Source organism: Cebus imitator, unplaced genomic scaffold (genome assembly GCF_001604975.1).
Source record: "Cebus imitator isolate Cc_AM_T3 unplaced genomic scaffold, Cebus_imitator-1.0 Scaffold38, whole genome shotgun sequence".
Classification (NCBI taxonomy): domain Eukaryota; kingdom Metazoa; phylum Chordata; class Mammalia; order Primates; family Cebidae; genus Cebus; species Cebus imitator.
Genome location: NW_016107353.1, coordinates 4,171,403 through 4,183,564, shown reverse-complemented (window position 1 = coordinate 4,183,564; position 12,162 = coordinate 4,171,403). Strand labels below are relative to the sequence as shown.

Genomic DNA, 12,162 nt, shown 5'->3' with positions numbered 1-12,162 from the left:
TGTCTAGAGCTGGGGGTAGGATTCCTTGCATTACCACTGAACACAGGGTACCCACTTGGAGAGGTTGATCCATCCCCAGGGGCATCTGGTATTAGAACAGCCTGTTACAAGTAAGTGTGGGCCCTAGGAGCGTTAGGATTTGTTTGAAGTTGTTACCTTTGAATAACTTCACCCTTGAACTTAAGGTCTGCTAGACTCACAATCTGTAGAAGAAAAACATCACCTGTGTCCCCTACTCCCACCAACAGCACAAGCATATTGGTCAGCTTTTCCCAGAGGCAGGGGGCTGCCAAGGACAGAATGACTCGGGGCTTTGGTTGTGGAAGAAAGAGAGCCTCTGGCCATCCTCGGTTGCAGCTTGCAAAGTTTCTAAGCAACTTCTTAGGCCCCACTCCCTGAAGTGGGGAAATCTGGCTAGAGATAGAAGCGAGAACAGTCCTTATTGAAAACAAGGAAGGTGGATTCTGTGAAGGAAATGGTTCTCATGGCAACAGGCGATTCAACAGTGAGCTGGAAGGCTCTCCACAAAACCTATGAGAATCCGCACATAGGCTAAATAGAAACGCTGGGGAAAAACTTCCCATTCTAAATGCAAGAGTGCTGTGCCTCGGTGGGGAGGGAGAAGGCGGCTGGCTGTAAGACCATCTCATTGCTGTCTCTGTTGCCAGGTAGGGCTCTGTCGGCACAGACGAATCAAAATCCCTCCTGGGCAGCTGGAGTCCTGAATCAGGGATTTTAGAGAGGAGAGAAGTGATACGAACTGCAGCATTGAAACCTAAAAATGTATTTTATTTTGAAGTTGTGCTTTGGATTTTCCTCAATCCAACATCTGTTGAGTGACAGTCTTAGGTTCACACAAAGCATCTCCAAGCATACATACAATATTCCAGTTATCAACACTATTTTAAAGAATATACCATTTTACACAAATGTGACATACAAGTCAGACGCCACAACATTGCGGTTCCCTGGAAGATCTGACTTCTCTTCCGCATGGGAAGTAGGTCTGCACCAGCCCTTCCAGCGCTCTGTGCATCCCAGTGCTGGCATCACCGCTGCTCATCTCCTTGGGGAGAAGCCAGGGCGCCCTGAGGAGGTTGGCTGAGACCAGTGTTTCCAGTTTACAGGCTGCTGGCTACAAACTCCTCTATTTTCTAAATGGGGATGCTGGTAGCCCCACCCCACCTCTCTTCCCCAAAGACTGACCCCTTCAGAGTCCACGCCAGGAAAAGGATCCATGCCACGAGGGGCGGAGCAGGGCTCTTTGAAGCATCATGCTGGTTTCAGCAAGCATAGCTGAGGAAGGCTGGTCTCCCTAGGCCCTGGGTGGCCAGCTCCTTTTGGCTTTTCGGTGTAAAAATCACAGTGTGCAACCTCAATTCCAGTTGTTCGCAGTGAGCTCTGCCGAGAAGGACTCTCCTCCTATCGGTTCCTAGTCCTCTGGACAGGACCATCTCACAGGTGTCGGGAGCACCAGAGATGGGGAAGACAGCTCTGCCCCCAGAGTTGGGTTTAGTAGGTGACCACTTACACACTGTTCAGTTCATGATGCAAATTAGCGCGGATGGACACTGATCAGGGGATGGTGAATACGAGTCATGTAAGGGTTAAAAGAGAAATAAGGCAGGAGCAACACCACAGGCCCAAAGCATTGTCATTAAGAAAGGTTTGCTTTGACTTTCTTAGAGGGGAGTGTGCTGGAGAGAGGAAGAAAGAGCAAGTGTGGGTACCAGTTTTGATCAGTTGGACTGAAAGGAATGTAAAGTGAAAGATGGGGTTCCATTTTCAGCAAGGAAACAGATCCTTGGGTATGAAAGCCCCCTGTTGGCTCAGAACCTGTGTAGGCCCAGGTGACAGACAAGAACGGATCAGGAAACAGAGCAACAAAACCCGAGAATCCAAAAGACTGTGGGTTGCCTCTTCTAGGCTGACTCACTTTACTGATGGGGTTTTTCAGTTCTCCCTTCTAGGACTTGGAAAGGTTCCTCTGGTGCTGCAGGTTAGCCTTCTCATGAGTAATTTCCCACAAAGCTCTTTTCCTTTGCACAGGCTAAAAAAAAAAATACTACACTTTCCATAGATCCAACTACCAGTTTCACATGTTGGTCCAAAAAGAATCTCCTCTAGGTCAAAGATAAGAAAACTCAGATTTTTCTACCTGAATGGCAACCCACCATCTTTCCTGAACTACAGAAAACAATAAGGCTAAAATATAAGTGCAGTTTTTAAACCAGAAAACATACAGAAGGATGAGTTTCAGCTTTAACTCGAGTTGCGTTCTGAGGCCCATGAGCCTGGCTGTGGATACCCCTGGTCCCGGCACTCGTGGGGTAACATGATGCTAGGGGGGCCAGGACCAAGGGCACCAGGTTTGGAGACTGGATTGGAGCAGACAAGGATATCATTTGTGCATTTTGGAAGGGAACCAGAAAAAAGGCCAGAGTAGAGTTAAAATATTCAGTGTTCAAATTTTCATTTTCTTTAGATTCCGGCCTCAGGAAGACTGGAAAGCCTGCGGGGCCACAGCTCCCTTAGTTGTCCTTGTTTGGATAAATGAAAACTGGTCCTAAGAGGCAGCATCTCCCCTTAGTCTAACTAAGGCTCTCTAAGCCCCTGTTGGTCCCTGAAGAGAGACCTTGTAAAATAACCAAACTAAGGGTGGACTTAAAACAAGTTTCCATTTGGGAACAATTTTTGGGCTAGCAAAGCTGAATTTAATTTTTTTAATAGGATAATGAATTTTATGTTTTACGTGTCAAAAACATTAGGAGGAAAAAGGACCCATTTCTTACCTTTTCCAAACCTGCCACAGACACAATAAAACTCTGTTAAGACTCTTTACCCTTAAAGGAACCAGCTATAAAACTGTCTTATACAGGAAAATGTCTTAAATGGAAAATGGTCCATCAGAGACAAAGGAAGGAACCCGAGAAATGTCTATACATTCAGAAAAACTTTAAAAGCTTCTTAATAAGACTGGGGTGTACTTCTAGAGGATGGAGGAGAGCAAGAGCAAACACCAATGACCAATTCACATCAATGGAAAGAACACAGAGAGAAAGTCCCCCACCCCAAAGAGGTTACGGGATTGTCCCATCCCTCAATATTTCATATGATGGAGAGATTTCAAAGGCTAGGTTCTCTGGCCCAGACAGAACAAAGTTTGTAATGGAAACAGAGACCTCTGGTGGCTGCTGTGTGAACTGCCACAATAACTTACAAAGACTGGTCTATGACCAGGAGGGGCTACATAAGCCAAAGACTAGAAAAACGTGTGTGTGTGTGTGTGTGTGTGTGTGTAAAATGAAGATGAAGTCTGGACTATATATGATTCTCTATAATTGTGTGTGTGTGTGTGTGTGTGTGTGTGTGTGTGTGTGTGTGTAAAATGAAGATGAAGTCTGGACTATATATGATTCTCTATAATTGTGTGTGTGTGTGTAAAATGAAGACTGGACTATATATGATTCTCTATAGTCAGTACCCAAAACAAGACGTCACTGAAAGCTGGATGGCAGTAGCCAACCATCTGGTCAAGGCAGCCGCATGGTCTGAGGGAACTGAGACTTGAGCCCACGTCCTCAGGACTGCCTTACCAGATTTCACAGTGACCTGATAATGAAAACTTGTCTCTGGCTAAACCTAAGAACGGTATGGACTGCAGCTGGCCGAATTACAACAACTGGAGGAAGCAGAGGGCAGTGGGAAGGGAGAGGCGTTATCAAGGGCTTCATTCTCAAGGTTTTGGGAGACGGGGAGGCTAATTCCTGCAAGAACAACTTAGAACCTAATTTTCAACTGAAGTCCCCAAGCTAGTTAAATAGGATTTTAATAACAGTCAGTCCCTATAGTCCCCTTGTCTACAACAATTAAATTATATCCCTCAGACAGTACAAGACTTGTCAGTGGACTGTGGAGAAGTTGATGAGTTGACACCAGGGCTAGTGGCATTTGTTTTGGGGAAGACAGCGGGCTTGGGCCGTGTGGCTGGTGGTTTCACTGGGGCAGCCATCTTGACAGACTTGACAGGCCGGAAGGCGCAGGCGATGTCCCCAGCAGTACTGGCACTACGCTGGAAGGCGGGCTCGGGGTCCTTGAGGAGCTGGGTATGCAGGGGGCTGGAGGGCTCCGACGTGGGGGCCACCACTGGGGAGGTTTTGAGGGGCTCCAAGGTGTCCAGAACCACATCAGGGGTGTGCTTGACGCTACTCTGCCGCTCTAGCTCCCGTAGCTCGTTCAGGGCCGAGTTCATTGTTGCCTCAATATCCTGCAAAACAGGAAAAAGGAGGAGGTGAGGCAAATGAAGGGTGATGTCCCCAAGGAGACAGTTTCAACAACACAGGCCAAGGCATGAAGAAACCGACAATAAGAAGATGTCCAGATTATTGTACTTGGCCCAAATCCTCTAACATATAAATGCTTAGAAAGTGGGGAGAGCGGGGGACAGAGGGATTTTCATTGTCATGAGATTTTTTCTGTTTCTTTTAGAAAAAGTAGTTGAGTTTTTTTTTTTTTATTTTTTATTTTTTATTTTTTTAGAAACCCTAGGTTTTAGAGAGAGATATTGAAATACTTATTGATGAAGTGACATATAATCTAACGGGGAGGAGAAATGTGGATGAAGCAAGAGTGGCCAGGAGTTTGGTCGCGGGGATTTGTTACCCAGTTCTCTCTGCTTTTGGGCAGGTTTGAAGTTATACACAAGAAACACTTTTTTAAAAAGTGATAGAGATGGTGTATGGTCTTTATTCCCTTGGACTTCAAGGCCAAAAGTTAAGAGGGTTAGTCCTTCCTCCTCAGGGGCCGAGGAAAGTTTCAGGAGCCCAGGACCCCTCCCCCAGCCCCTCCTCCCCATCTTTGGGCAGCGTCCAAATTGAAACTATATCCTTCCAGCCATCACCACCGAGTGGACCAAAGAGTGACCAGGAGGGGGAGCCAAAGCCCACCTAGGTGAATCAATCGCCTGCAAATCAATGGAACACTCTAGATCTTAGCCAAGAGCAGTCCTAGCCCAGGGACTCAAGGCAGAACCAAAGAACCTTTGTATGCAAGCCAGCTGCCACCCAGTGAGACTTCCCAGCTCCCCACTATCTCCCCATAAACCTGTGTCTGGCACCCCAAACTACCCAGTACTTCTTAAAATTAGACTCGCATTGAAAGATTTTACATATTCCAAGCAAAGTCCTCTGGTTAAGGTTTCTTTGTCCTACAGAGCGATGCATGCTTTCAATTTCACTCATCCCTATGACATTCTCAAACCTTTAAAATGCCAGGAAGAACTCCATCTCTCTCCTCAGTTGCACTCTGCAGCTAGTCTGTCCCAGCTGTCTGCCTTTCCTGACATTCCTATTAACACCGGGCCAAGGAGGGAGCTGGGAGGATTCCAGTAGTGCAAGCCAGATTGCAGCCAAGAACTTACGTAGAAGCACAGAATAGAAGGCTAGCAAAGCAAGACAACTCAGGCCTGTAGCTCAATACGGGGCTTGCCAGGTACACCTCCTTAAGCAGAGAGCCACAATTAAGCCAATAGAGACCATACCCAGCCTCTATCACCCCCTGGAAGATGGGGGTAAGGAGAATCTCAACTTAGTTGAGACAAGGGAGCAAAAAGGAGCCCTTAGTTCCTACCTGGTCTAATGAAAAGTATATAGTTGGGAGAGACGTCTGAATGAACTGCTTGGAGTGGCCCCGGTAGTCGGATTTTTAGAGGTGGGGTTGGATCTCTAATATTTCATGGAAAACAGAGAGGCATCAGTGTGGTGCATACACAGAAGGAAGACCCTGCAACCAGGGAGCCCATCTCCACTGCCTCTGGAGGCTTGGGTTACAAATCCTTTTGGTACCCGAGCTCTCTGCGGCCAGCGTATTTTTTTAAGTCTTCAAGACCAGATGCAGGTTGTTAATTGATCATCTGCCCACTCAGTACCAGAGACTAGCCTTAGGAATTGAGATGATGCTGATGGGCACAGAAATATGAAAATGTAGCCAGGATTACATCTGAGCCTCAACAGTCAGACAGTTTCACTAAAGTCTAACAGGGTCTTGAGACCCAAAACTTGGGCTATCAAAATACTCTTAATACTGGCTTCAAAAATTACAACAGCCTTCCAAATAGCCAGTGTATCAGCAAGAAGCTAGGTTTCTTTTATTCTGTCTTTAGGTTCTTCCCGGGGAGAGAGGGACAGGCAGACTGCTTACTAAGCTGCCTTATCAGGTCCACATGTCCAGAATGGACATGTACTCAGTACATGATGTACAAAACAATCGTTCTGCTTCAAGTCCTGTCATAATTAGGTGAGTGGCACTAAGTGGTGGTGACGAGTGTAGACTCATGCTGTCTGTCCAGGGGCCCACAGTTACCTGAGCAATGACCTCAGGGTCCATGGGCCGATGGTTATTGAAGCTTTTTGACCTTCCTGCTGTGGCAGTCTTCCGGATCTGTGGACTGTCCAGCCGATTCTTCAGGGATGAGTGGCGACTGATGGAGTTGAGGCTCCCATGCCCACTGATGGAACACTTATCTGACCCTTCCTTGGGGAGACTCTGGCTCATGATGGGCTGGGAGGATGGGCGGCAGCTAGCCCCCACCCCTGGGGAGGAGGAGTCAGTCAGGGAACTGCTCAGCCCATGGCTGTCACTCCGAAAAGTTTTCCGGATGCTCCCAGATTCTGGACGCTTCCTTTGCCTTCAATCACAAACAGAAAGGGCAGTGTGATCAGGGAGCCCTGGCGCCAAGGAAGCTAGGACAAGTGGGAGGGGGCAGATGTTGGCACCCAGGGACTTCTGGAAGGAGAGGGACACAGAACACGTTCTTTCCTCGGCTTCATCTTCTCTCGCATTCTCCACGTCTTCATTCCCTTGCCACCCCCAAGCTGGGCAAAGGAGAAATGGATACTTACTTGGTGGTCACAGGCTTTGTGTTGTCAAGATGTAAGTTGCTGTCAGAAAAAAATGTCTGATTAAATGAAAGTTTCTAATGGTAAAGAGATTCGTGGAAAGGCCTTCTGTGACCTGCCATGCACAGAAACCTAAGGCCCCAGGTAGGAGAAGAAGTCTCACCATCACCAAGGAGGTTGGGAATTGCTGTTAAGAGGACAGTTAAGTTTTCTAAATTAAAGCATGTCTCTTCTTCCAACAAGACTGGAACTATTTTGGGCTCTGGCAAGAGGCTGTTGCTGCTTATTCTGCAGGCATGGAACAGAATAGCTTTCAAGAGGCAGCAATGCTGCAGAGTTAGGGCCCAGTTTGTGCATTTTCTTAGTGCGGAAATACCTCTACATGACTCCCGAGTCACCGAGCACTGGGCTGAACCCTGCATCTGGGTGAATTTGTTTCAGACCACTTAGGGCTCTCATACAAAATGGCTTGGCAGAATTCCAGTTACATGGGTGTTGCCTGCTGCTGGGTAATTTCATTTTCTCTTGGAATCAGCTTTGAAAAGATCTCATCTAAAAGGCAATGAAAATTCTGATTCACATGGCCACTGAACAACTCTGATCTTGAATCTAAGGGAGATGGGGACTGAGGCAGGAGTTGAGGTAGAAGGAGGGAAGGGGTCAGACTCTGAAGATAAGGAGCTGGTCTATGAAGTGGGGACAGTGCTCTAAGCCAGTCTTGGTCCTGTTCACTGCTGAGGTCTTCTTCATCTTTCTGCCTGCAGGACCTGTCCCAGGACCTTGCATGTATCAGTCACTCCATGAATCTGTCCATTTGGCAGTTTTAGGCTAGTGAGCCAGCCTTCTCAAGTGGAAAAAGAATGTTCTGAGAGTCTTCTAAGGCCTTGCTGAAATGATCCCCCACCCCGCAAGGATTTCCCTGGCACCACTACACCACTGTGCAGGAACAATGGACCCCTCCCTCCTCTGTGCCTTCAGAGCATCTGACGCTACCTTTCAGTTACCTGTCTATAGGGTCTTTACCTTGCCAGGCTGTGAGCTCTGAGATCAGGGACCCCATTTTTGTTTCATCTCTGAATAACCATCAGCAGTGCTTGTCACAACAGTAGATACTTAAATGTATAGAATTAAATGGAAATGCCACACCCATATAGCTCTTTGCTGATTTCCTTTTTCCGCTTGAGGTTGGCTGACTCACAGGCTGAAACTGCTGAGAAGGCAGACTGATGGGGTAGCTGTGGTGTGCCATGTCCCAGGCCAGGCTCTGGGGATGTGAAGACAAGGAAGACATAGTTCCTGGGTTCAAGGACCTCCATCTGGTGAGGGAACCGAGTGCAGTGTGAGTACCAAGAGGTATGCAAAGTGCCTTGGGAATATAGCATAAGGGCACCTCACTCAGCCTGGGGAACTCAGGGATGTTAGAAGGGCTTCCCCAAAGAGGTAGTCTTTGGACTGGGTCTTGAAGGGAGAGGAGGAGGTGACCAGGTGAGAGAGACAGCAGGTGTGAGGGCCTAGTGGTGAGAGAACCTGGGCACTCAGGAAACTGAAGGAGCTTGGGAGGAGGAGTGGTGTGGGGGGCTGACTCATTCCTATGGGACAGACATGACCAGGGGCTGCCGCTCATCCACCAACCAGGTGATGAAGCTTGTCCCTCAAGAGCCCATCACAAGACTCCTGACACCAGCAAGCAGGGACTTCAAGGGAACCACCTGAACTTTTTTTTTTTTTTAACCATTTCAGCTATTACTCTACAATTTCTAGGCACAAATGGCATCACATACATGATGGCTTAAAAATATGTACTTAACTAATTATCTAACTCTTCCTCCACCAACCCTGCCTGCGTTTCCGGGTTAATTATAGGCTTATAACCTTTAGATTGTAGGGTTATAATTAACATATACTTGTAAATAAGGGAAAAAATGTGATTAGCCCACAGTTATTTGGTATTGGCTTGCCCTCCCAGCAGGGTAGTGTGCTGGAGGGAAACAGAAATGCCTCAATTTTTAAAAAAACTGGTCTGAATTAAATTATAACTACATTGGGTAAGTGATCTGAAAAAATGACTTTACTAACTTGAGGGTGAAAGAGATGGAAAAGAGCCACGTGCCCCAACCACTCCCCCTGCTACCATCTGGGTGGAAAAAAGCCAAGAGATCTGGGAAACCTGGTATAGTTTAAAAACAACAAGCATCCTTTATTCTCCTTCCAGTCTCAGTGTCCAGAGGCTACGGTTAACAGGTTTTCAAAGTGCAAATCATTTCATTCCTCCAAAGCCAGAGGGGAATAAAAACTGTACATCATCTCCAATCCATATTCATCAGGAGCGCCCTGGGGCTTGTCATCCTGCTGGCATGGGGCCAGGTTTCAGGGTCTGGCAGAAAGAGGTCTGTAGGCTTTGGGACTTGGTGTCTGGCCCCTTGAGATGAGATTAGTTCTCCAATAACCTGAATGCCTCTTGGGGAGGCGGCAGCACGCAGGCGTAGAATCCCTCTAGACAGCCAGATCAGGCGTGGGTGGAGTTAAAACCCCAGGATGTTGCTAACAGCCACAATGAAAGCTGGGGGTCAGAGGTAAGAGCCTGCTAAGCAGGAGTGGGGACCTGCAAAGGGCCTAAGGGGGTAAAATAATACACAGGGCCAAAGCAATAGGAACAAAATGGAAAATTATTTCTCCTGGTGTGAAAGGGCAGAAGAAAAGGGAGCTAGGGGTTAGGCGATGAATGAAGAGCTCAGGACAAAGCTTTCCTTAGGGACATTGTGGCCTCCTTTCCTCCACGGGAGTGAATGCAGGACAGCGGGAGGAACAGACACATGATATCTCAATAAACCCACCTGGGGTAACATCAGCCTAGGAGAAGCCACACACAGACTTTGAATCTTTGCACGAACACAGGTAAAGGAAGACAGACATCAAAGACCATTATTTGAGTATGGATTGGAAAAAAGAAGGCACCCCTGAGAAACAGTACAAAACCAGGTTGCATAAAGTGACCAAAGCTTTGGCCCAAGTTTTCGCTGTAAGACTGCCACAAAGGTCTGGGTGGACAGACACTGCGGGAACACACAGTAAAGCACTCTTCCACAGCATGAGGGCAGCTAGCTGGAGACCTGGACCTGCCCCGAGGCCTGTAGCAGCGTCCTCAGCCCCGTCCGCCTTGCAGCAGCAATGACCACGTGCAAACTGTTAGGCTTGGGGAGCCGGGCGCCCTACGTGCAGCACAGGAATGGAGACGGGGGTTAGGCCAGAGGGTGAGGCTGGGTGTTGCAAGTCATTCAGGGGAGCAGAAAATGAAAAGCAGAGCTTACTTGTTGATGTTTGCAAGATAAATATCGGCTACATGACCCCCACTGGGACAGCTGGCCCCCGCTCTGGCTGTCACCTTTTCTTCAGGTGGCTCAGAAATGACCTCAATCTCAGACTTGGGGCTGGACCTCTCCACGACACCGTCCTCGCTGGGGGAGAAGGGGCAGGCAGGCAGGGAGGAGGGAAAACAACAACAACACGAAAAGCAGCGTTAAATCGGCAAGATGGCCCCCCGACACACACGCGACCCTACACAGCTCTGAGGCAGCAGCGACACCTGGCTGGACTAGCTCTGTGAGCAGAGGCAAGGAAACCTAAGGGCCTTTGAAGGGTCGTTTAAATAAAAATAAATAATCTGCTGAGTTCTGCAGGCTCCTCAGCTCCTCAGGAAAACGTGGCTAGGGGACACCTGGGTTCGAGGCATCTGCCTTCTACCCCATGCTGCTTCCCGGGGAGGCCATGCTGGGGCGGCCTCCTGGAGAAGGAGGCGCCAAGTCCAGGTTGTGGTTTATCGGCTGAGGTCCTGCACAGTCAACTGTGTGGTGGCTCTGGAGATGGCGGCGTGGAGGCAGGACACCGCCACACACTGTCGTAGCGCCTCTAGCCCTGCTCAGAGCATCCAAGCCGGTCCCAGGTCTCTCCACTGCTCTCCTGGCCCCTCTGGCTACTGATGACAAAGAAAGCCCCTTCTCCCCCACAATTCATCTTCTCTTGATCCTGTAGTGAAGTCATAATGCTAAATTTGGGAGGGTCCTGTCCACGCACAGATTGCCACCAGGTTTTCGATGCTATCAACAGAGGGAGAATTTCCCTGCAGAACGAGCCGGGAAGAGGCTGGGAGGGTGCAGACTCACTCAGGATATCAACCTTTAAAAAATAATATTAAGGGAAGGACTAAAAACACTGACAGCATCGGATCCAGAGGCAGGGCAAAGGGACAGGGGGCAGGCTTGGGTGGGCCCACGGGACAACTGCTTCAAAGTGTGGGAATCAACCAAAAGCCTATCAGATGAGATCTCTCTGGGACCAGTTCAGGTTTCCTTTGTTCCGTGACATCCTTTTCCCTCCTTCCCCCATCTCACCCCAAATCAACCTCATCTGGGTTGAATGAACTAGGTCACTTCCATAAGGCTGCATAAGCCAGATTTCTCCTAGAAAACTAGTCATTTTAATTTGCAAGTGGAAGAGTGACTCAGCAGGTTGGGGTGGGCACAGTTGTTTAAAAAAAAGGGGAGAAGCAAAAATGTTTTCCCAGCCTGATGTTTCAAGAAAAGAAATATAGGTGGTCAAATAAAAACCCCTTGTTATCACTCATCAGGTATAAATGTGGATGAGTGCTGGCTGACTGGCAGGTTTCTAAAATGACTGGATCAGGGAGTGATTTGCAGAGGGCACAGGTAGTGGAGAGATTTTAAAAAATTCTCCACTGAGTGCAGGGAGTGGAGAGGGAGGCTTCTTCAAGGAACTGTGTGAGCCTCAGGACTGCACTGGCACCCCCCAGGGGCTGGTCTCTCTCACAGTCCTATGGCTCCAGAAATGAAGTCTCATTCCCACAGAGTAGTTGGGGACTACCCCCAGGGGTGCCAGGGGCCCAACGTACGTGTCTTGGACCACGATGTACTGATGGGGGATGAGTCCGTCGATGCCATTGTGTCGGCCTTCCCACCAGTCGTCAGAGGCCCGCTGGTAAAGCAGCAGGGATGCTCCCTTCTTAAAGGACAGCTCTCGGGCTGTCCGGCCCACGTAGTCAAATTTGGCAATGGCCTCGATGGGCTCACATTCTGAGAAGGGTGGAAAAGAAGTAAACACATGTTCTTGGGACCTGCAGACTCAGGAAACTGGGTGGAAAAGCTGAATTAGCTGAACCTATAGTGGTGGGAAGATAACTTAGTGGGAAAACGAAGTCATGGATAATCTACAAAACACGTAATTCACATGTAGACTGTGCCATTATCTTGAA

At 48.3% G+C, this 12,162-nt stretch overlaps 1 protein-coding gene across 6 annotated transcripts in view; it reads right to left on the bottom strand.

The window, feature by feature from the left end:
- Positions 1-768: 768 nt before the first annotated feature.
- Positions 769-12,162, bottom strand: part of SRGAP2 (SLIT-ROBO Rho GTPase activating protein 2) — a 269,932-nt gene continuing 258,538 nt past the window's right edge. For 2 of the 6 annotated variants that reach the window (XM_017525240.2, XM_017525241.2), the window contains exons 20-23: positions 11,803-11,983; positions 10,205-10,351; positions 6,361-6,685; positions 769-4,267 (exon numbers count right to left, since the gene is read on the bottom strand). In XM_017525240.2, the coding sequence (XP_017380729.1) occupies positions 3,884-4,267; positions 6,361-6,685; positions 10,205-10,351; positions 11,803-11,983 (1,037 nt within the window). In that variant the 3' untranslated portion in view covers positions 769-3,883. Of the gene's footprint in view, positions 4,268-6,360; positions 6,686-9,067; positions 11,070-11,802; positions 11,984-12,162 lie in introns of those variants that run through there. The other 4 variants (XM_017525242.2, XM_037737374.1, XM_017525244.2 and 1 more) reach the window with 2 other exon arrangements.